The sequence below is a fragment of the Lineus longissimus genome, chromosome 11 (genome assembly GCF_910592395.1).
Source record: "Lineus longissimus chromosome 11, tnLinLong1.2, whole genome shotgun sequence".
NCBI classification, from domain to species: Eukaryota; Metazoa; Nemertea; class Pilidiophora; order Heteronemertea; family Lineidae; genus Lineus; species Lineus longissimus.
In genome coordinates, this window is record NC_088318.1 from 309,303 (window position 1) to 333,819 (window position 24,517).

General features: G+C 42.0%; 3 protein-coding genes across 3 annotated transcripts; 1 reads left to right on the plus strand and 2 right to left on the minus strand.

Moving 5' to 3' along the window:
• Positions 1–1,665: 1,665 nt before the first annotated feature.
• Positions 1,666–3,442, plus strand: LOC135496277 (AFG2-interacting ribosome maturation factor-like). The gene is made up of 5 exons (XM_064785524.1): positions 1,666–1,742; positions 1,873–2,147; positions 2,450–2,629; positions 2,792–2,904; positions 3,149–3,442. Exons 1-5 carry the CDS (start codon positions 1,674–1,676, stop codon positions 3,220–3,222), a joined length of 711 nt encoding a protein of 236 aa, XP_064641594.1. The 5' UTR covers positions 1,666–1,673; the 3' UTR covers positions 3,223–3,442.
• Positions 3,443–3,464: 22 nt separating this feature from the next.
• LOC135496268 (probable ATP-dependent RNA helicase DHX35) lies at positions 3,465–10,276 on the minus strand. The gene is made up of 19 exons (XM_064785507.1): positions 10,072–10,276; positions 9,692–9,834; positions 9,365–9,535; positions 9,058–9,162; positions 8,720–8,781; positions 8,463–8,532; positions 8,154–8,257; positions 7,948–8,016; positions 7,496–7,624; positions 7,087–7,168; positions 6,782–6,878; positions 6,329–6,481; positions 5,976–6,100; positions 5,714–5,768; positions 5,386–5,576; positions 5,035–5,112; positions 4,702–4,831; positions 4,127–4,280; positions 3,465–3,758 (listed from the first exon to the last, which is right to left on the minus strand). Exons 1-19 carry the CDS (start codon positions 10,139–10,141, stop codon positions 3,608–3,610), a joined length of 2,139 nt encoding a protein of 712 aa, XP_064641577.1. The 5' UTR covers positions 10,142–10,276; the 3' UTR covers positions 3,465–3,607.
• Positions 10,277–11,552: 1,276 nt separating this feature from the next.
• LOC135496270 (E3 ubiquitin-protein ligase MYLIP-like) lies at positions 11,553–22,168 on the minus strand. The gene is made up of 6 exons (XM_064785511.1): positions 21,821–22,168; positions 20,511–20,701; positions 16,350–16,739; positions 15,842–16,098; positions 15,203–15,381; positions 11,553–14,891 (listed from the first exon to the last, which is right to left on the minus strand). Exons 1-6 carry the CDS (start codon positions 21,908–21,910, stop codon positions 14,691–14,693), a joined length of 1,308 nt encoding a protein of 435 aa, XP_064641581.1. The 5' UTR covers positions 21,911–22,168; the 3' UTR covers positions 11,553–14,690.
• Positions 22,169–24,517: the final 2,349 nt, after the last annotated feature.

Consider the following 24,517-nt stretch of genomic DNA (forward strand, 5'->3'; position numbering starts at 1 on the left):
CCGCACGCCGGCCACTAATTCTAAGTTTTGTAGTACATGCATATGTAGCCTATATATTATATACTTGCCCAATAAAAGTTGCCATATCATCAGGCTTTGTCTCTTGTCCTTCGGTCTCTCAGCGTGGGGGACACTCTCGAAAAGTTAGATTTATGCACTTACCAAACGACACCAAATGCACCTTCCTCATCAAAATACCTCACGCCTGCGGACAGGGACGAAATAGCCCAGAGTCTGCATCCCGTTTCAATCCCGAATAACACATCATCAGCCTTTGTCTCTTGTCCTTCGGTCTCTCAGCGTGGGGGACACTCTCGAAAAGTGAGATTATTAAAAATAACTGGCGCTCAATGTGTGTATCTATGTGTCCCTGGAGTTCGAATGATGTGACATTACAGAGCGTCCGATTTAGTCTTTTAGAGAGACGCGAATTATTCCAGGACATTCAAACTTGTGTTGTATCCTATCCTTCGATGTATATTATGGTTATGCCTACCGAGGTGCTAAAAGCCCTGTCTCTTTAGTATTGGATGAGAGAGAAATCCTGCAGACAGTCCGCTGTTCGCTCTTGAGAGAGACACTGACACCCCATCTCTGCCCAGAGTAACCCGTGCTTAGAGTAACTGGTAAACCGCAATCGTCTGTTGAAGACGAAGCATTGCTGGTGTTTATTCATATCATCTCCTCAAACACTACTGGATTAGGCCTACTTCTTGGGTGGTACCTGATACGAGACAATTCTAACTGAGCTATAGCTAACATGAAGTGCTGTTTGATAAGGGCACATGAGCTGTGTCCCTTTAGTTCGAGGGATGTGACACCTCACAGTGTCCAATGCAGCTCCTTGACTTGAGACAAAAAGACACCAATACATTCACAAAACTTTCAAACTGCTGTGAGCGTCCTTACAGCAGTATGGGCAGTGAAGCGGACAACCCTGTTCCTCCAGTGTTAGTCTTGGGGGTAACTGATACGAGACAACTGATTTGGCATTACCTGGTATGGGCAACTCGTCTCGCGAGGGTGCAGATCGTGTGTCCCTTGTACTTCGAAGGATGTGACATACGACAGAGTGTCCAATGCAACTCCGCGCGAGAAAAAGACGCTAATACATTCCTAGGATATTTAAACTGCTGGGGGCATCCCTACAGAACAACGAATAGGAATAGGGATGGGTGAAAACTCGATCTGTCTTCGATTTTTGGAACAACGCTGATAATCTGTAAGTACTAGGACCCATCAACAGAATCTAAAAGCCGATCGGCGCATCTCGAAAACCTAAAAAAATGGTCTCCACTCAAAATCAAAATCACCTATTCATATAAAATATTTGCTATTTTCCTTTTTACCACCTCACTAAATTCCTCTAAAGTATAACATAGCGCAATTTGATTGAAAAATATTTAAAAACAAACAAATGTCAAGCCACCAAAGTTAGAGGGCCCCCATCAACATTTTCATCAGCAAATTCATCAACAGTTTACACTTTCCCCGATAGCAGACGATTTTTTACATGATGATGTCCAACACCTGCACTTCAGTGGCGCCGGTGTGAATAAATCTACTTGTGTGAATGGTCAATGGCTCATAACGTCATGAAATAATTGCGTCACGAGGAAGGAAACAATGGGAATCACGTCCGACGTCGTAACTGTGGGTGCGGTGCGTCGTGAATGCAGGCTCGGCCAACGCGCGGCCCATCTGGAATGCGACAAACTGTACCGGAACCAGAATTGTCATGGGTCTGTACGAATTTTGGACTTACGCCGTAACAGAACGGCCTACTTGCTCAGTTTATGTTAGCATCACATTTCCTGTAGAAGATCCATGACCAGCTGACAGCCCTGTTGCATCTTTCAGTTCTCTTTCCAGCCTCGTGAGAAGATGCAAGCAGAAGTAGCTCTTTCTCAACAATTGAATAGAAGCTTTAAGGTCATCAAAAAGAATCTGTCACTTTGGGATCAGACACTTTTAGAAGGTCGGCCATGTGTGGACAGCATCAGCAACCTGGCTGAACAATTAGAGTGCTGCCAGAGGGTGAAGGTGTCAGCTACTCCTCTTAAGAACTTTGAGAACTTGCAGGAACGGTTGATAGGAAAATTGATCAGCACAATTGAAGATGAGATAATAAAGTTCATCGAACTTCAGTGAGTTTTATACTCTTGATATACCATGCTGCTATGAAACAAGGGTACCTCAGGGTGGTACCTGTCATGATATTTTGGTACTGTCGTCTCTCTAGTCTCCTCAGGTTGTTAGTCCAGAACTTAAAAGGAAAATTGTCAAGATACTTAAAATATCTACCATCGCTGGTGATACAAGACGTACCTGTATCATATCTTGAATGGGCAGTCACGGACTTGTGAAGGTACCTGTGAATGATCTCTTAGTCTTAGAACAGTTCGATCACAAAATAGTAGCTAATATGAATATCTTGCTTTCATTTCAGACAGCAGCTGCAGGATGTCTCGGACCGCTTGTCGAAGGAGAATGACAAATGTGTCACTCTGTACCAATGTCTAAGAGTCCAGCTTCCAGTCGAGGTGATGGTCTCCAGGATGCCATTCAGGCCATCTTATGCAGACATGTTGGAGATGATCAGAGATGTTGATCGGATATGTCATGAGCTGTATCCTTTTATTTCACCTATTATTTTGGGGGCTTTGATAGGAATTTCAAAAGGCACCAAGTTTTTTTTCAGGATATTATTAGTGGTTGCTAGATGAGGATGGAATGTCATCGGGATGCCTAAGATCATAATTTACAATAATACTTCTTAACAATTTGGAAGATCTGCAACACGGAGCTATCATTGGGACCAGCTGGACTACAACAAGCCTGCAGTCGTTCAAGAAGTCATGACCTCACTGAAAAAGACCAACAAGTTGCAGGATCAAATGGAAGGTATGGTCACATGTTAAGTAGGTTTTGTTGTCCTAAAGCTTCATTAACTGGCAAACAGCTTATAAAAGGAGTCAATTTTCCTCATGGCAAAAGAAGCGATTTACTTCGATGCAAGAGACAACGTCACAATCAGCAACTTCCAATAGAGCAGTAGGTATGGTCATCTTGTATAATTTGTTGGCTCGAGAACTTGAGCAAAGACAAGTCAATAATCATATGAACGATTGATGATATTCTACTTCAGAAACCTTGGCAAAAGTACAATTCTTCCTTGATGACAGTTTCTCAACCGAGATGGATATGCCAGCTTTCGAGTGAATCGTAGACTGACGAGCATGTCGACTTCTCCTCTGGCAGATGTTGGAGACAACACGGATGATGTGACAACACTGCCATTGACGCAAAATTGCAATGTGAAATGTGAGTGATCAGCCGACAGGTGTGCTGAATGAACCATGAACTGATCTGGTGAATCATCCTCCACAGATGAAGATAAGACCTGTAACGCTCCGAAAATAAATGGACCAATAATAAAGTATGAAGCAATGTTATTCTTTTATTACAAAAATGAAAAATGGCACATATGTGCAAAGTCCCTATTGCTCCCTTATCCCTGGTAACTCGCTGCCTCTTCCTTTTTGTTAAAAGTCCCATAAACAAGGATTGTTTAGAGCGAGTGCTCAGCTGTTTAAGTTGGCTTGGTTTATGCCAGTTTAGCCCTTTTGACTGCGACTTCCCTGTCCGTCCCAAAGTTATAGAAGTGAGGAGCGAGTTCATACAGCCACGAGGATTCGATCACGGTGATGTCTCGCATGAATTCCTTGCTTGTTTGAATCACTTCACCAAATACGACCCTGAAAGAGAATTGTAGATATGAGTCATACTGTAATAATACTTCATTGAGAACTATGAAGGGCCCTCTGTAGATGTGGTTGAGCCCAACAACGGCAAGCGTCTTGGAGAACCCACCTGCAGTTTTCTCTTTGACTACTTCAAAACAACATAACTTGGTCCCAAGGATGGGGGCTTCATGGTCCCAAGGATGGGGGTCTCTTGGTCCCAAGGATGGGGGCCTCTTAGTCCCAAGGATGGGGGCCTCTTGGTCCCAAGGATGGGGGCCTCTTGGTCCCAAGGATTGGGGTCTCTTGGTCCCAAGGATGGGGGCCTCTGGGTCCCAAGGATAAGGTCTATGATAGTGAAAACAATTGCCAATTTTACTTACCACTTTGGGGGATCAACTGCATATAGCACCGAAGTAGGATGGATTGTGAGAGTGTGTTCATCCCTGACAGTCAGGTATTCACCTGTGTAATGTAGTCTGGCAGCATTGGGGAAGAATCCCGCTGTGATACACCGTCGTATTGTAGTGACATCATCTGGAGAGAAGAAAGATTGACAGTGAAAGCCCAGGCAGTAATCTGTGGCTATTCATCCACACCATCTTGAAGTCTATCAATCCATTCTGTGGTTGCAACATGTCACAATTCAGAATGCAGATCATGTCACAAGGCCCAGGGATTGGAGATGCCTTTATCATATCAATGATACCAACTGGCAACCTTGGTAGTAGATTATGCCGACCTCATGACACCTCGAGACAGGAAAACATACTTAATCACTGGCAGTCAACCAGAGAACTCTGTAAACTCAGTCAGGAGCTGTGCAGGAATCTGCGGTGTCGAGAGGAATATATCACAACAGAAGCACGTGTGTTGTGACCACTCCTGGCTGATTTTACAGTACTGTGCAATACCAGTTCAACATCTGGTAAACAGCTCAAATGGTCATAGTATTTACCTCCACAGGAGACTAATGGAACATCAGCCCTCTTCATCAATGTGACCAGCTGTTGTCTGATCTCCGTCGCCCTCGTTAGGCCCTTAAAGTTGAGGTAATTCTCATGACACCACTGTGCATTCTTCTTATACTGCAAACACAACGAAATGTCATAGGTGAGTCTAGCCATGGATGTTTCTTCTCATTTGGTATTAGCTTTTCACTGGAGCATATCTTGTGCCATAATCATCATCATGATCAGTTGGGAATCATGTTCCAGTTGGGAACTTTTCCGCCAGACCATGACTTGTCTGCATGATAAAGTGATATAGGCTGGTTACATGTCTTACTCACCTTGATGAATGCATTGTAAACGTTAAGCATGGTCATGTGATCGCCCTCCTCGACAGAAAACTTCCGCTTGGCACGATTCTGGAAAATGATTGAACAGGATTAAACTTAATTCGACCAGAATCGTGTGATTTATCTAACAAACAGAACAATAAAGCTACCTGCATCGGCATCGAAGCACCGTCAAAATCAAGTCCAACTTTCTAATGTCCCCATTCATTCAGTCACAAAGTGTAAAGAAGAAAGACATTTGCCACATGTCTTGCTCCAGTACATAGGTATAAACATGATTGGTGATGAAGTCATTTTGGGTGGCAATGATCTCCTCGTATTCGCAGCAATCTTCATACTTACCGAAGCTACTTTCTGATTGGACGGAGTGAAAAACACATTTTGTATTTGCATCATGGCAGCTATCGTAATGGCTTCTTCAGAACAACCAAACTCACCCGAGGCGAGTAACATCTTACTGAACATTGGTGGTAATGGCAGCTCTGCCATCTTTAACCCAAGAGTCGATGTCAGGCGAGCACCGTCATCCAGAGCTGTAAAAGAATGAGAGTAGCATTAGCAAAGTTGGGAATCGGGATAAAGGACAAGGCTGCGGCGACTGTTGAGCCTTTCCAGGAGAGTTTTGATTCAATCAGGAGAGGTTTTACCACCAAAGTACAGACTGACTTACCACCGAGAGCATAGAGAAGCTCTAGACCACGGACCATATTCTGGGCAGGAGGAGGCTGCAAGAAGGAAGACAAACATTGATAACATCTGGGAAATCAGCCAATGCTGTCTCAGGAGGCTCCAAAAGAAAGCATTGGCATTCCTTCAAGTTTCTTTATCACTCACAAGTGTTTGTAACAAGAGAGATCAGAAGACTGCCCATATCACTGCTTTGTAGGCGACGATGCTCATGTGCCGTTTCTGGATGAAATAGAAAGACTTACTGAGAGGAAACTAAACCGCAGCACGTTATCAATCCCAAGAGCCTTCAGTTGGAGGATGACGGGTGCTAAGCTTGTCCTCTGCATCTCGGGGATCGTGTTGGCTGCCAGTGTCTCATAGTCAGATTCTGTAAGGAAAGGTACAATTAAACTATATTTACCAAACAAACATCAGAGAAAGCATTCCAATTCAATATGGAGCCAGCATGACTTTGTAATGAGCTCCACCTTCAGGCATTGGGAACATGTGCCTTGGTTCAGGTTGCAGCCCTTATACGGCTGGGAATCTGCCATTTTCCTTACTCTTGTTTGTAACCCGAACCCGATGTCTCCCTAACCTAGGAACATGATCTTACCTGTATATAACCTGTAAGCTTTCCCTGATCGTATCCTGCCAGCTCTTCCAGCCCTCTGTTCAGCTGATGCCTGTGATGTCGGCACAATCACCAACGATTCTGTGCCAGTCTTGGCATTAAATGCTTTTAACTTCACAAAACCACAATCCACCACTGAAACATGAGGTCACAGCATCTTGACTCACAAATCTGTTGACTTAGGTAAACATTTGGACTGAGCTGGGTGAATAAACGATATTGACATAGGCTGGACCCTTGGAACAAATTTAAATGCCAAGAAACAGTGGTGAACATCATAGAAATTGTCATGTCACAACATATCGTTATGACCATTTAATTGAAAGAACTCTTGTGAAATTTTCTGATAATGCCAGTTGTTTAGTTGTTGTGTTAAATGAAGCTTTCTGACCCTTCTCAAATGATAGATATTCATGTCAACTGTTGACTTCTTACCATAAACAATGCCATTGATGGTGATTGAAGCCTCTGCAATGTTTGTAGCCACTACTATCTTCCTGGTAAACCTCGGCGTTCTTTCAAATACCTTGAACTAGAGGAGAAAAACAAACAACTGAGAATGTTGGCTGGGCACTGTAGAGGTTGCAGAGCGAGCCACAGACTGCCAAGCAGTCTGCGTGATTTCATTCAAATGCTTTTAAAGATTTGTATACTGATCAATAATACTTGTAAATAAAAGACACAGATAATACATGTACAAGGTCATGAAATTCTAAAAGCAAAGAAAAAGAATAACGCACCTGTTCTGATGAAGGGAGTCCACCATACATTGGTAATATTTTCATCTTTTCTTCATTCTTTGGGATCTTCTTTGCATGTTCTCTAAATTACGAAACGATCCACGAATTGGAAATGAAAGAAGTAATAATCCATATCATGAATTAGCAATACAATATCAAGTGTCTGCATTCTCGGGAAAGATTGCTACATGTATTTAGCATGCTTTTATGGACGTCAATTTGTGTGACCACCTTAAGGTCAACATCAAGTAAGTGCTATAATATAGCGCCATTATTAGCAAGAGTTGTTGTAAAATCTTACATCAGTTATGTATTCAAGCTTCAATTTAACTCAATCTGATGAAACCTGGGAAGAAAGGACACCCTTTGACTAGGTGGAGTTTATCCGTCAAGCAACCCGAGTACTTACATGAGAAGTCTCACCACATGGTCTACCTCGTCTTGTCCCGTCAAGAATGCCAGCACGTCGCCACTTTTCTCAGACTTGTGTATCTTTACAATCGTCTCAACCATAGCAGTCAGGTAGTTAGGAAGGGGACTGCACAGGGAATATGGAAAATTACACCCTTATTTATGCCAACTCTGAAATCTGAAATGATTTCTGCTACTCATATGTCAAAACATCTGGGAGAGCTATCAGGGAATCAACCGATAGTCAGCTAAACCACTGCCTAAGCTTTACTTCTGCTTTTCCTCAGATTTACGTTGTCTTTTTCCAAACACAGAATAGGCACTGACAATCTGAAAGTGGCCAACAGGACAATAAAGGTAAGAGACATCATAGCATTGACAACAGTTTATGACAAAAGAATACGCACTGATTATATTCCCATTCAGTGTCAAGTCAAAAGTGAGACTTACTCTAAAGAATAGTGGACATCGACTGGGTACATCCTGCCTTCGATGCTGAATATCACTGCCGTGTCTTTACTGAAAAAAAGAGAGGTTTAACAGGCGTTTGATAGGTGGGTTGCAGATGAGAAACAGTGATAGACTCGTTGCTACATGTATAAGATACCAAACTATTCAAACTAACCTTCAGACATCTGTTCTCTGTGAAGTCTTACCTCCTGTCTTTTGTGTTGTTCTGATTGAAGAAGTCACAGAAAGCCTCCGCATCAAGCGTAGCAGACGCAACAATCAATCTCAAATCTTCTCGTTTCTTCTGGATCTGAATTAAAGCAGCAATGGAGATCATTTACTGGTTGAAAACCATTATCAAGAGCATTCACTAAGTTCTCCCATCACTGTTTCAACTACACATATCAGACAAGGAAGTTACACAAGGCAAAGTGGCTTGCTCGAAGTGACAAGCAAACAAGTACAGTGAAAGGTTATCATGAGAAAGAAACGAGCAGTTAGCAAAAGAGACGTACCTTCTTCAAAAGTCCAATGATGATATCTGTATGAAGTGTACGTTCATGGGCTTCATCCAGCATCACAACACTGAAAAGTGCAATGACTATTGTTTTAGCATTGATATGTCACTGATCTTATACCTTATTTCATGTTTTACTTTTACTCTGTATAAAGCGAGTCGTTTCTGCAAAGTACGGCTATTGTGAACCACCAGCCCAGGCATTACGTCTGTGGAGAACGTGACATCTGAATGTAATCAAACAACAGCACTCACCTGTATTTTGACAGCAACGGATCCTTCATCATTTCTCTTACCAGTAAACCGTCCGTCATAAACTGAAATTCAATGAAGTGGAAACTCAGGTGCAAGGAATCTCTGCATACAGGAAGAAATGTGAGTACCCTGAAACACACGCCTGCTCATCAAGGGACATAAATCTGAGTTTTGCTTGGACTCAAACACAGGTCCTTATGTTTGGTACCAGTTGGCACCGGTAGACAAGCAGTGGTACCAAAGGAGCAATTCATCTTCGAGCTTTTGCGGAACACATCCCTCTACTTGCCATCAGGGTAGAAGCCATTTGCTGGATGCTGGATGTGATGCAGACTTACTTTGATTTTTGTTTTTTGTTCATCCCAACAGTCATCAAAGCGGATGGCATATCCAACCTCGTCACCAAGAATGACTCCTCGCTCCTCAGCAACACGATTTGCAACCTTAAACAAAGATGACATATGATTGCAGGAGAGTCTAGTCTATGCCAAAATGATTTTTTTAATTTTGGGATGTTTTCCTGTATTGCCATTATCATCACTGTCAAAAAAGAGATGGCTAAAATTAAATAACTCGTCAGATCGTATTTCAAATCTTGGTGGTAAGTATTATCCCAATACCTAAGTTTGATTGGGAATCTCTTACCGTGACAACAGCAACCCGTCGTGGTTGGGTCACACCTATCTTCCATTTCTCGGCTGCCCATCCAGCTTCTAATAGATACTGGGGAATCTGGGTACTCTTGCCACATCCTGTTTCTCCCACGATGACAACAGTCGAGTATTTCTCCAGCAGGTACAAGATGTTGTTTCGATGCTGTAAATTAGGATAAAAAAAACACAGATTACGAGATAGCAAGCTGATGCTAAAAGTGTTAACAGAATTAATAAACTTCATATTAAGGATGAGGCAAGCACACAATAAATTTCAATGATGAACTTCAAATTATGATAGAGGCTCTACTCTACGTACATTGAAGACAGGTAACCTTTGCCGCTGTTGTTCCACTGATAACGAGGCATTGGGATTGTGGATGATGGCTGACCCACTCCCTTCTTGAGATGTATCATTTGAAATCCTTTCCTCTGATAACCGTTCACTTGGAGCAGGGGTGCCTGGAAGGAAATACGATGATTTTGTAGCTCTTCATTGAGGAAAACCATTTAACTCAATAACTGTCAACGTCCTGTACAGTACAACAGATTGACATTGAGATTGTTGACATATTTTCAAGCACCTCCAAAAACACAAAATTCCTTTCGGATACGCAAGCAATAGCTGTCAAATTTGGACAGACGTTTCACTCGACAGCAAGGGTACGACACATACCATTGACAATGAGAGTAACTCACCAGGTTTCCAGAATTTGGGGGTGAAAGATTTGTTTTTAAAGCCGGGTTTTTTTTCCATGGGCGCTGACATCTTGGATTTTTCATAAAAAGTGGATTTGGCCTGGCGGCCGGATTAGCGAGAACCGATGCTCAGGTGCTGCCACCTCGTGACATCGTTTAAAACTTCTTCGCTACTGTAAAATGACCAGGGGCCGTTGCGGCTTACAGGGCTTCTCGGTGAGAACCACCTAAAAAGTATAGGGACACCTAATGACAAATAGTTTACTGGTCTGTCACTTTATCAATATTGATGCATTGTTTTCATCATGAGCCTTTGACTTCAATTGACAGATGCCAACATTGGTCGTCACCAGAGCAAAAAATATTGACAATGCGGGTTAATCTAGTGCAACAGTACTTATCCTGCATAAAATCTGAATGATGCAATGCAGTCGACTCGTTGGTGTACTTCATTCAATGGAACTGTTGCTATTAATTGAAAATAAATAGGAGCTGGCCATAAGGAAATCTTGGAAAAGTGTCCCAATCAAGAGTACATCCTTGCCCTGAACTCCATGGGACCAGGAAATAGTGTCCTGTTGACAGAAATACATCAACACATCGGGAAGATAACATGGGGCCAGTTGTGAATTCTGCAAATCCAGACAAGACCACAAGGGTATCCTTCTCTGGTGACATTTTGTTACGTCCTGCATGTACAAACAAAGTGCCAAGATAAACGGACAATACAAGTGTCATTTTTCTCATAAAAATTTATTGCTTCTTTGGAATAAAGTTATCTACACTATGACGGACATGATATTTATAAAATGACAGAGTTAAATGAGACTCCTGTTTTCAATGGGATACACAGCAAGTGCTCACAACTGATGTGTTGTTGAATTATACATGTTGTTCTCAAATTGTTTAAAATGTGTATTACAGAAATGAACACAATAAAGACAAGGCTCATTTTACAACTGAAGGCAGGGCTAATCGATATGCACTTGGGTAGAAAATTAACAAAACGTTTTCAGAACGATTCAATTGCATTGACTTTGGATTCTCAGATCTAATTGACAAGCGAGAAAGCATTTCAATTCATCTTCATCCTTTTTTGTTTTTGGACCACCCTGTAGACCACAAGATATGACTGATCCTGATCCTGGATGAAGACAAAATGGATTTTTGAATTGAAAACTTAAATAACACAAGATATAAGCCATTGTTTACTACTAATACACTGTCCAGGGCCTAGCAAATTTGATATGTACTGCAACTAAGTACACAGTGAAGTGCAAAGCCATTGTTGCTACTTGCATTATTTGGCGGAGGTAGCCTACAACCATATCATTTTGTGGTTTATACAACAAGTCGTATTTAACTTCTGTTCAACAACATTATATCATTTTATTGCAAGGAACCATACTTCTTGAAGCCTCGTAAGTTAACACATGAACACAAATATCTATCACAGTTCAACTTCTTTCTCTATCCCCCCCCCCCCCCCCCCCCCTAATGCCACAGCAAGCGACTCATTAGCCAACTCAAACAACTGTCTATTTTCTGTTGTCTCATAAAACCCACCCAAAGCCTGTTCATACCAGAGGACAACTTTGAGGGAAGAAATGGAATCCCAAGTTGTGTAAGTTGGCCCACACACTGAATGAGTCATCACATGTCAACCCCCAGTACGATATCACACTGACAAGTCTCTTTTATACAAACAGCAATAAAATAAATCGGAATTAACCAACATGCAAGCCACTTTTTGAGTTCACAACAAAAGTTTGAAAGGAGATCAAATTCTTAAAATTGCAAGGAAAAGTTGATATCAGCGTTGAATTTGTGGGGGCCGCACGGCAAGAACTCCTACGCTATGATTTTGGTTGCCAAAAGAGTTAGACTAAAAGGGGCCAACTGTATTCTTTCTCAAACAGCTATGAAAGGACTGTGTTTGGCCACTGGCCAGAACATCTCCATTACATATTTGAATGTTTGAAATAGAAGTGTTGAAAGAGGTCAACCGCACGAATAGCTTGAATGCAGAGAAGAGACCTGCTCTGTCAATGCAATAAAGGTGATAGATATTGGTGTTTATCAATATTGATACAATGATAACACAATCGGAAACATTAAGCGTGACCAACATGTTCTCACTGAATGATTGGAAGAATAAACAACTTCTTCTTTTAATAAAATTTGTGCCATATTTGAAAAATTTGTGTTCCATTACTGTTCGATTTTATCATAATTTGGCCATCTTACTGGCCACATTTTGATGCAATCGGATCTGGGTCAATCGATCACGAGAAACCCACTCAATTTCTGCACAAAGCAGACTTGTATTTGATACAATATTATGCAAAATTGACTTTCTATTTCAATCGTTTCACGTGACCCACAACCAGCAAGTTTTGGAAACTCCGTGTTACTATTTGGTTGACTTGGCATCAAGTAGAGCAGTACTTATTAACGTGAGGAAGACAAAACTGAAGTGTTTTAGAACTCAAACTGAAGCTTTTTGCAAAGAATAACTTGAACCAACTGAATTATAATGTGCAAATGAAGGTAGGCAACAATCCTACTTCTTTCTTGGAACAAAAACAAATAGTGTTAAAACTATCAAAGTCATAACCACCAAGTTGTTTTCACTGTTCATGGCCAACCAAAAATAGTAACACGCAGACTGACCACAATCGAAGACGTCCAAGAAATGAAAGGGAAGTATTATGTCATTATGTCTTGACAGGATACAAAAATAAAAAACACATAAAATTGTCTGTTATACAACCGAATGGAACACTGCTTGCTACAGGAGACACCATAATAATACAAAACACTGAAGAAAAATAAAATGTGTTTCTGTTCACAAAGACTAGAAATAGAAATCATATGACAAAATTTGAAAATTACAAGTCCAACCTACAATTCCGATATGAAGAACTCCCAAGTATGTGAAGACCTCCAGGACAGGGTAAGCAGTGAGCGGTGGAGCACGTTATTGTCATCGAGAAATAGACTTCAATATAAACATGTACAAAAAACTATCTTAACGGTCTGCCCCTCTGCATTTTCTGGAGATGAGACTTTTGATTAAGCAGGTTTATGGTAGTCAGCTAGCACCCAGTTTCACGTCAAGATTGGAACACAACAGATCATTCACTCTTTTATGGCACAAAAACATTTAAAATGTCCAACTTATTCATTTACTACCAAGTGGCTTTCTTTCATTACGGATTCTATCTATCAAGACCACTTGACCACCTGTGATATTTCAAGGGGAATCAAGGGCATACCCCTTGTATTACCCATCAAACAGAACTAATGAAACCACAGCCTGAGATCAGAAATAGGACCAATTGTAAGTTCTCTTTTGTTACCCTGGACACCACATGATCCACCATGTTCTGATTATAACACCATGCCACGGCCTTGTTTGTTGACATTATTCTCCAAGTATTTAACTACATGTATTACATGGGATTATATAATCCTGTGCAGGGTTAGTTAAAGCAGAGATCAAACTCAAAGCAATAACCCGCAGTTAGGTAGAATACAACTTTTATAATAGCAGTTAGAAGCTTTTACTCGTGTAAATGTTGTAGAAATAGAATGCTGGAATGAACTACAGTATACACATCAGTCACTTTATGAAAACAAACCAACCAAAGATATGTCAACTACAGTTTCTTAAGTCCAGAGAACAAAAATTCAAATAAATCTACCCTGCTTGAGGCACTTCATGCAGAAGTGTACTACCATCTGAATACCAGAAAGATATGTACATCCAACCAGTTCTCTACTCAAGTGAAAACTAACATATTAGCACATTGAAGAGTGTACAAACACAGACAAACATCATCACTGAATCCTTCAAGCCGAAATCATTTCTCTCAAAATTGAGCAAGGCGAGAGAAATTTTAAATCACCTAGATGTAGTTGTAGAACGAAACAGAAATTTTTTTCTTTCCACAACAAATCATAGATATTTCAATTAAATTTTAACTTTTTTAGCATGGACAAAGCACAATTTCTGTAGCACAGCCAGAAAATCAAGTAGCACATACTGGCAACAGCAGTGGATTCGCCCACTTTCTAACTATCAATACCATCCTATTTACCACTGCTCTTTAGAAAACGAAACAGAAGTATTCTTTCCAATGCAAAAACCCACTGCTTTGCATCACTTTTAAAAAGAAAACAAGTTATTCAAATTTTTAAATTTTTAGTATCAAAGCATTTTTCTGAGAGCAAACTTCTCATGATTTTTTGCTCAGGACACACATTAGAACCTTATTGCCTTCCTTCCTTCCTATCACAGATATCGTCAGATCAATTTAACATGACCACACACAGCCAACTCTAGCACCATATCACAGAATTAGTCCGATGGCCACTCACAGGTATCGTCACTATCTCACCACACAAATAAAGTTCTTCTTTCAAATCAATGCGAAAATACAGAAGACAAGAGGTCAATGATGCTCCAACGATGGCTGAACACAGACGAACATCTGACCCAGTTCAGATGAGGAACACCTCCTGGGGCACGGCAATGGACCATTTGAACACTTCACTGGCAGACGGATAACCGAACATAGAATGCACCATATCTAGAAGTTCATTTCCTCCCGTAACTACCTCCACGACATGGGCATGTAAATTTGTTGAATGTTTTCAATATCACTGCGGCAGATTGGACAATGTTCCACGTGGCTACTACACGTTACACAACAGATCAAGTGGCCACAGGGTATGAACGCCGTGTTGATTTCCTCAGCCATACACACACGACACAGCATTGAGTCCTCGTATTTTTCTAGCCTGGCTTTTATTGCCTGAAATATAAAGTGATTGATATTAGAATTGATTGGTGTAATTTTGGTTGCGTGAACGCGAAAAAGTTGGTATCAGAATGAGAACAGGTCATGAAATATTGTCTTTAACATTCACCACTACTGAGAGGGCTTGTTAGAGTGTACTGAACGTAGACACTCTCCCAGACTATCACTAACACTGTACCAATACATTTAGATAATCTTCAACTCTTCTTGCATGTTTGGTTATGACTGTGGAGGCAGATACCATTTAGTCCACCACCGCCATCAAATCTAATGAGCTCTAAATGTTTCTGGGAAACAGTACGCACCTCCACTTTGTTCTCATCTGTCACACAATCACACTCGTCCCCATCTCCACACTCGCCGTCGCTGGCAGTATCAGAACTCTCCTGTTTATTAGCCTCGGCACCGTTAGAGTACAACACTCGCCGGGCATAGTCATGCACCTCCCGACATGTCCGCCGGATGTCAAACACGTAGTTCTTTCCTGAAGTGAAAAGGGTAAATGTATTGAAATCATATGTCTGAGTAAATCACCTGAGAGATACAAATCAGGCTTAACAATGTCAAAGGATTTCCTAATCATTATTCTGATAGAAGGATCCTGTGAATCATGTCACAATGAGGCACTTTATTACCAAAAGGTGGCTGCAAAAGTTACTACACCAATAAACTCCAGTTCCTTTCTTGGATGAAATGGACATGGGCCTGAAAAGTGAAAAACCTTGTGTATTGGACTGCTAACTCCTGCTGCCAACCGGTCAAAGTTCCTCGTCCTTGCCATAATTTGACGACAATACTCTGTCTAGTCTTCCAAAGACTTTCACCAGATTTTCACGAGACCCTGTTCACTTGACCAACCTAGTGTCGTGTTCTCATTGAAGATTGAGATAATGGTACCCTTGATATCACGGCTGTATTGTGATGACCCTGTTCACTTGACCTACCTAGTGTCGTGTTCTCATTGAAGATTGAGATAATGGTACCCTTGATATCACGGCTGTACTGTGATGAAACAGCGTTTCTCACGGTATCACAGCGATAGAAAGAATGCATCTCCGTCACACATCGATAAAGACCATTTGCCGCTTTCTTGCTGACGAGAAGAAACCACATCTTTTTGGTCTCACCCTGGTCGCTCATTATCGTCAGGTAGACACATTTTCCCGAGTTGGTGACCATATGGACTGTCGGGTATGTGATGCTGCAACAGGAAATATTGATACATTAAAATCCATAAACGATTTATGGTTATGTCTTATCATGCAATGAACAAGTTGGCTTTATCCTCTTCAATCAGTAACATTTATTCTTGCCCTCCTCCACTAACATCATCTGACATGTCTGCAGGCCTAACTTCCTCACCTCAAAAGTATCTTGAATTGAGAAAAGTTTCTAGTATTTCATGTCCTAATTTGTTTTCCAAAGTGCTACATCGTGGGCAGTTTTACATACCTCTCGGTAAATGCCCCCTCAGCATTATAGAGTGAGATTCCCTCCGGACCAACATCGATGTTATAATCCATGTTACGATAGTCCTTGGCCAAGTGTCGTACAATGCCGTAATCCTGGAACGCAGACACCACGGACAACACTTGGTACACAGCTTTTGGTGCCGTCATACCGGCCAACTGCTCATGCTCCTTGAACACCATTTGAATCACATCATCCGGCGTGTCTTCAGGACAGAAACTCTTATAGATTAGTTTCAACGCGGTTTGCTTGGAGAAGTCGCCATGTTCGGCTTGTACCATGAGAGCGATGAGTTGCGCTGTTTCATCGGTGGATCGTGTCTTGTAAACACCGGCCGCAAAGTCGTGTTTGATGTTCAGGAAGAATTGATATCTGAAACGACAGGAGGTGAAGGTCAATATGAACAAAATGTTTATTACCCATATTTCCTCTTCCCATCCTGAGAGCACATGTGTACTCTAGTGTTATCAAGGACCATGACATTGTGATCCTAAAAAACTCTTGCAATAGTTGGCTGTGTGCCAACGAGGTCACATCAACAAAGTCACCCGGCCAGCTGTTGCTTCCTCTTAGTCAATAGAGCTGCTGATGACGTCACATAAACTCACAACTGGGACAACTAAGGGCACGTGTTCTTACAAGGATCAAGGTAATGCTCGAGGGCTGTTAACTTAACAAATTCACAATAAAAACCATACTCCCCCCCCCCCCCTGCACTCCGCTTAGGATCCAGGGACTGAGAAGCCAGACCTTGACTGAACACGACTGACAACTTGATGACGACATACCACTGTTTCCACTTTTATTTATTTGAGCTGACCAGCTGCTGCCTGAAGTTGTTCAATCAACATCGAAGTGATGGACAACAGACATTTATTTCGTCATAGAAGAAGAGGCCTACGAGGCCAGAATTTGTGATTTTATCCGATTCATGCCACTGGGTTGCATTTTCTGGGGACAGCTGTTTGACAAGAGCGTGAGGAGAGAGGACGAACTGAACTTTGAACGTGTTAGACTAACAACTTCGGTTGGCCTGCCTGACCCAAACAATCAAATCAACCCATTTTAAGAGCTCTATAATATGCCAAATATAACTAGCTCATTCATGGGTCAAACCAAAATTTGGTCCAAAGTACAAGCAGAAAAACAAACTTGTCAATTCAGTCAATTTAGTAGACACCCGACCCATACCAATCAAAACTAATTTATCAATCAGACCTCATATTAGTCATAAATGCTCATAGTGATAGACTACCACTTTATCTTCTTAACAAGTTCAATTATCCAGTTCCAAAGTCCAATTAACGGAAGAAGTGGGTCTGAAGTCCAGTGTGTACTCAAGATATACTTGAGTAATAATCAGGCCTAAGTATCGGAAATGAATTCCAAAGCGGAAAAGACACTGGTCAAGGTCTAATCCTGTGACAGTGTGAGCGATCTCTCGCTACAGACATTTGTAAACCACACTCTTTTGTACAACCTGAGATTTCAATGTTTCAATTTATGACAGAATTTGGAACCTTGAGATATTTAAATGCCAATGACTCACATTGACTGTATCAACCATGTCAACAGTAAGTTATATATCATTTGCAGTGTACCATGCATTGCTCCCTACCCCAAAAAAGACTGAAACCTTAGATGACATGACTGAGTAATTCATAAAACCCCTCGACCCTTGCCCAAGACCTGAACTGAATAGTTATGAAGGGAGCAAACTACTTCCAAGAAGGTCAACAACAGTACTGTTGAGGCAATACCTTACAAACAACCGGCCATGTCAGTTGTTCTTCTCCAAACCTATCACTCCAGGGAAAACAATGACTGCATGTTAAAGTTATGAATAATTCACTTGAGTTGAGATTATTGGTAGGTTCGAAGAAAAACACCACATCAACAACCTTAGCCCCAGCTAGATTCCCAGGGCCCTGCTTCTTGGAAATGTTGAAAAACACAACCAGCAGGGACAAATCAAATCTCAACAAATTCCAATACATGACTGAATAACAACTGAAATGGTTCATTAAATATTCACAAGGACATGATATGCAAAGATTGAAAATTTACTGTGACAATAGACTCCAGCATGATTTAGGGGATCATGACACATGTAAACACAGCAATTAAATCAAATGACAGGCCCCTTCTGGTTGGGGATAGTAGTACAGATGTACTGGGTCTGGGACATAAACACAGCTATTGAGCTGGATTGTCGGGCCTGCCATTGGTGGAAAGAATGTTGGAGTAAACATTGGAATGAGAAATGTCAATATCATAAATGTTTCCTCCTGGCCTTCATGACAGCACCAGCAAGGTGAAGGACATGAAGGATTGTAATACAGTCAGTGTGAGGACATCACTAACAGCATAAACTCAGGTCTTTAAAAAAGACTTTCTTGCGGAGAACTTCACTCCGACACTGAGCTCTTGCCCCCTGGCATTAGGAGGAAAGACTGTGTTGGTTGCCAAGACAAGGTGGACTGGACAGTTGATATCACTTTTCAGTCTCCAAGACCAAGTCAAAAATTCAACTTCATGACTTGTTTGAGGAAGTTCCTGGCATGCCTGACCAGTATTTTTTCATAAGCTTGTCCAATTCTCGCGCTCCCTGTTCCAGGTGTACATCCCCCGTTGATTATAAAACTCGAACATGTCCCGATCACATTGAACAGTCAGGGTGAGTGATTACAGGGGAAACCCTTCACAGTCAGTCGGTCAAGATTGGCATTTTATCAAAGGTTTCGACATTGTTTACTATTGAACTTCAACCGTATCAAGTCAAGGTTCTGTAAACTGTAACTTACAATTCAAGGCAGGGTTTCAATATGCAGGCTGTCAGGTACTGACAATCAATGACAGGATATGCAGCCATTTGACCAGGCCACTGGGTCACCAATACCCATCAGGGCTACCCTGGATTTCAATTCATTGCTAGGTTGCATAAACATTGGAAGTGGAAATGGTCAATTGTTGGGTCACATTATGACACACTCATGTTGAGGTAGGTAGAATTACAGAATTTCAACTCTAGGTTGCATGATCAGTTGACCTCTTGACTCTTAACAGAGCAGGTCAGTCCCAGGTCACTGGAATGATGACCTCAACATGACACAGGGATCCATTAATTCAATGTGTTCCAATTCAGCCAAGTCAAAAATGCCCATTTCGAGGACATTGTCATCAAATCAACCACAGTATTGTGTGGTTGGCAAGTGATTCATCAATGTGAAGTGCACCAAAGGCCAATACATGTCAGTCAACAACAAAAAATCACTGTCATTGATTTCATTGACTTCCTCTATCATGTCTTATACTTAGGTCTATCTTTCGCTATGTGATAAATAGATAATATATATCACCATCAACAAGCAAGTGCCTTGGACTTGGTAAAGTGACTTGGCCTTGACGGTCCAACAAAAACATCATCATACTCATAGCCTTTAAATAGACAAAGCTATAGCTATTGATCTGCTTGGGGCTATTGATTGTTCATCAAATAGCTTGTTTACAACTTGCCCAGGTAGTTCACCTCACAAGGTTAAGACCAGTTGACAGTTGTTGATGTTTACAACTCTGATTGAACCTGGATGAATGATGAGGTCATAAATTTGATCAAATTGGAAACAAGGGAATCCACCTTGTAAATACCGATGGCATGATGATGCAATTTTTACACTTGCTTTTGCAGTTACTGTTTGGATACCAATTTTATTCGCAGACCTATTTATGCAAGCCAAAGCCATGAGGTCCACAGTTTAGTTATGCAAGCTAAAGCCAGGAGGTCCACAGTTTAGTTATGCAAGCCAAAGCCAGGAGGTCCACAGTTTAGTTATGCAAGCTAAAGCCAGGAGGTCCACAGTTATGGATTGCAACTGTATGATTATGAATTGAAGATTTTGAAAGCTTGCATGATTTATCTCAAAACAAGTTGGTCAAAACGACTTGGTGGGTTAACATAATGACTCATTCCATGAACTTGAAAACAACCCCTCGCCAAGTGTCCTGCATCTTGGTTGTCATTAGCAACACGATATGTGGTGGGCGATTGACAGCTTTGCACAGAGGAAGTCAACCAACAGTTCAAGTAGACCGACAGGCCGTCTTTGATTAGAGAAGGCCTATGAGTAGGACATCGAAGCTTACCTGGTGGTATCTTGCAATAACAGGTGTGGCTGGACATAAAATTTGACTCTCATCTGTAGTCTGTATGGCGGTCGTCCTTGAAGCTGGCGACATATACTATTTCTCGTGTTTAACCACAGGTGTTCGCCTTTTGCTCCCTCATACTGAAGACCAAAGTAATCGACTTCAATGATTCCAAGCTGTTCGCAAACCTAGAAAGAGAAAGATAGTCTTATAGAGATACAATGCTTTTCAGTTGGCTGGGATGATAGTGGGGTACATGGATCAATGTCATCAAGCATACATTACTCATATTTATCATATCAACTGGTACTGCTTGATTTGTCATAATGAAGGTTCATTCCTATGTCAAGTTTTTTAAAAACAAAACCGTTGTCCGTCTCTGATGAGCAAATGTGACGCATTCCAGCAAAACCTGTCGCATGTCGCTCTCAGCTTGAGACGGACTGTTTGTTCATTTCACTATTGTCTGCCTTTTGTGAAATCTGACGACATCAATTTCTTCTATTATCTCCTGGTGTCATCTAGGCTCATCTTGTGCGATATGCGACTAGTTTTACTAGAATGGGTCACAAATATCAAATAATGATAAATAGTATCAACCATTGAATCATGATATATAGCCCTAGTGACGGATGCTGGATGGTCATTTCATGGAATGGATGCCGAAGGATCAAAATATTGTTTTAGGTCCGTGGAACCTCTGTTATTTTTTATTAAGCAGAAACCTCCCTAAAGACCCTAAGGTTATACTAGTATAGGGCCTACTCAACTTTTCGCCAGTTCAGTTGTATTTTTTCCACATATCTCAATCTCTGACCATGCTGACAGTAATCATTCTCAATCTCAACATCATTTCAACATAATCCTGACGCCTCTGGCACGATGATGAAAGCCAAGTCAGTCTCAGCCAAGTCGGCGGAACCAAGTCGGCAACATCAAAGCAATATTGACATGCAGGTGGAGCATGCTTTTTAGGTCAGCACGCATAGCCTGCATGCACGGTGTATGGCAGGATAATGTATGCAGAAACTTAGCAATGTCTATTTTTAGACATTCAGATCAACAAAGGATTCCCACAATAACTACAATATTGCACAGAAATAAAACATCAATGCAAAATACACGCTACTGCAACTTATCGAATGATATATTGACAATACTGAGGTGAAGAAATAACATGTTATATGAACCAGAAAGGGAATTTGAAGGTTTTTAACGCAAAAACCAGTCAACCGCAGTCAGCTGTCCGGGATTTCCAGATCCAAGAAATCGGTAATTTTGACTGAAAGAAGACATTATGATATTACCTTATCAAGACAAATCTGTCCATTTGCTTGTGAATCTACTTTAACTTCTAGAACCACGGAGTTCGGCTGCGCTACAAAACACCACATCATGACGATTGGAAGTTGTGAATCATCTGGATTTTGTGGAACGTACGAGTGTTTATGCTTTCGAGTCGACTATCCGCAATCTTGTGTCGAGCACGTTGTGTTGGCCATGCGGCCATGAAATGTTCACGTGCTAGGATCTTAGCTAAACCAATCAGAGGCGTTTATTCGTGTGCCATGTCAATCAAAGGGCTACGTGGGCGGTACTTGCCATGTGATTCGCATGTGGACCTTGACCCCCAATATCCAAATAACAGGACACTGTAAAATCGGGGAGGAGGATGCCAATACATGAATAATAGAAAAGGGGAATCCGTCCCTATAGAACAGAGAGTAATATGTTGGCGAGTAACGGGACATCGTCAGCCAACTATGCACTCCTGTCCGATTTTACAGTATCCGGTACTAGCCTGGTACCACTGGCCACCGTCAGACGACGCTGTATTGACGGGACGGACGTCCCGTCAATACAAAAGTCAAAATAGGTCAAACACAACAGCGGCGTCTGACGGTGGCCAGTGGTACCAGGCTATATCCGGTACGTTCGTGATTGTACCATAGTTGGGTTGGCTCCTGACCAGTTTTATAGTATCAGCTGTAACTTCTGACCAGTATCATGCCCCGCTCACTCCTAACCAGTTTCATAGTAGTGTTTACAACATGATGAGTGAGATGAGACGGTCACAGCCAGGTCACATCAGTCTTCGCCGCCCTGCCTAGTTGTTAATATGGCGAGTGAGATGAGACAGTCACAGCCAGGCCAAATCAGTCTCGGCTGCTCTGCCAAGTTGTCTACATGGTGAGAGAGATGAGGAAGTCACAGCCAGGCCGAATCAGTCCTGGCTGCTCCACCGTGTTGACAAAATGATGAGAGGGGTGAGACAGTCACAGCCAGGCCAAATCAGTCTTGGCTGCTCTGCCAAGTTGTCAACATGGTGAGAGAGATGAGGCAGTCACAGCCAGGCCAAATCAGACCTGGCTGCTCCACCGTGTTGACAACATGATGAGAGACATGAGACGGTGATAGCCAGGCCACATCAGTCTTCGCCACACTGCCTAGTTGTTAATATGGTGAGAGAGATGAGACAGTCACAGCCAGGCCAAATCAGTCCTGGCTGCTCTGCCAAGTTGTCAACATGGCGAGAGAGATGACGCAGTCACAGAGTGAGATGAGGAAGTCACAGCCAGGCCGAATCAGTCCTGGCTGCCCCACTGTGTTGACAGCATGATGAAAGAGATGAAACGGCCATAGCCAGGCCGAATTAGTCCTGGCTGCTCCACCGTGTTGACAACATGATGAGCGAGATGAGATAGTCACAGCCACATTACTTCGATCGTTTCTCCTCCGCACGTGCTAGGACGTGTCTGTCGGAGCTGACAGCTATCTCGATGATTAGGACCTCCTTTTCCTTCTCATAAAGACGAGTATGTCGGGGTGCCGGTGTAACATCTGTGGTTGTTCCCCATGTGTCAGTGTTTCCAAACAATAGGCAGCTAGAGAGACCACGACTTTTCAATAGGGGGGATACACAGAAAAACTTGTCAATCTATTTTTGAGCGTTCCCAAACAATGAGGGGAAACACTCAAAAACAGAAACACTCAAAAACACTACACCGGTGTTGTTTATAGCCGGGCGCGTGGGGACTAGCGAGTCCCAGAGCAATCTCAGCTTCTTTCCAGTACGAGTGGTCACTGGAACCGGCTTCTCGAGACCACATACCGATGGTATCCATAAATATGTGTCTCCTGTATTTGTCTGATGCAGTACCGGTGTAATGTTTTTGAGTGTTTCTGTTTTTGATTGTTTCCCCTCATTGTCAATTGGACAGATTACCACTCGGAAGAGATTGTCCCCATGTTTATTAGAAATGTCTTTAGGACCGACTGACTGATGAAACTGTCCATATGAATATTGGAGATGTCTCTTGGACAAATTTCTCTTCGAGTAATTTCTAATTGAGGAGCCAGCACAATTAAATACTCCATTGGCATGTGTGATTTTATCATCAGTATCTTTGTCACAATTCCGTATCCACTTTCATCTCGGTTGTGTTGGCATTTGTTTCAGGTCTCGCACATTCCCAGAAACCCAATGTTCTGTTGATTGTTGTGGATGATTTGAGACCAGCTGTTGGCTGCTACGGCTGTTATTGGCTGTTCGTAGGGCGCTCAGTTTCGAAACCTGCAATCATTCAAAACAGAATACAATTGCCAACTTTGATAGCATGATATCAAACTTGATTCGGTCGGGTCACTTAATGGGTTGTCCATTAAACGCTCCTGTCTCCTGGGTAAGACGAAGTGATGAGTGATCCAATCTTGCCAGGCTTATTATAAAAGCTTCAGCCGTCATTGGATTGCCCCACCTGGAAAAAGTGGCATGTGTGTATGTGGGTATGTGGTATGTGGTATGTGGTTTTAGATTCTACCTTAACCAGCAACAGGTTGTGAGAGACAGGGGCCGACGTCATGAAAGACATGGGCCCAAGTCATACAAGACGGAAGACTGTTTCGCCCCTCACACCCATTCTGAACCAGCAGAGTTAATCGGTCCGTTGGTGTAACGGAGTCCGGGTCGGCGGAGTGGCTCCAAGGCTTGAGGGTCAAGATGC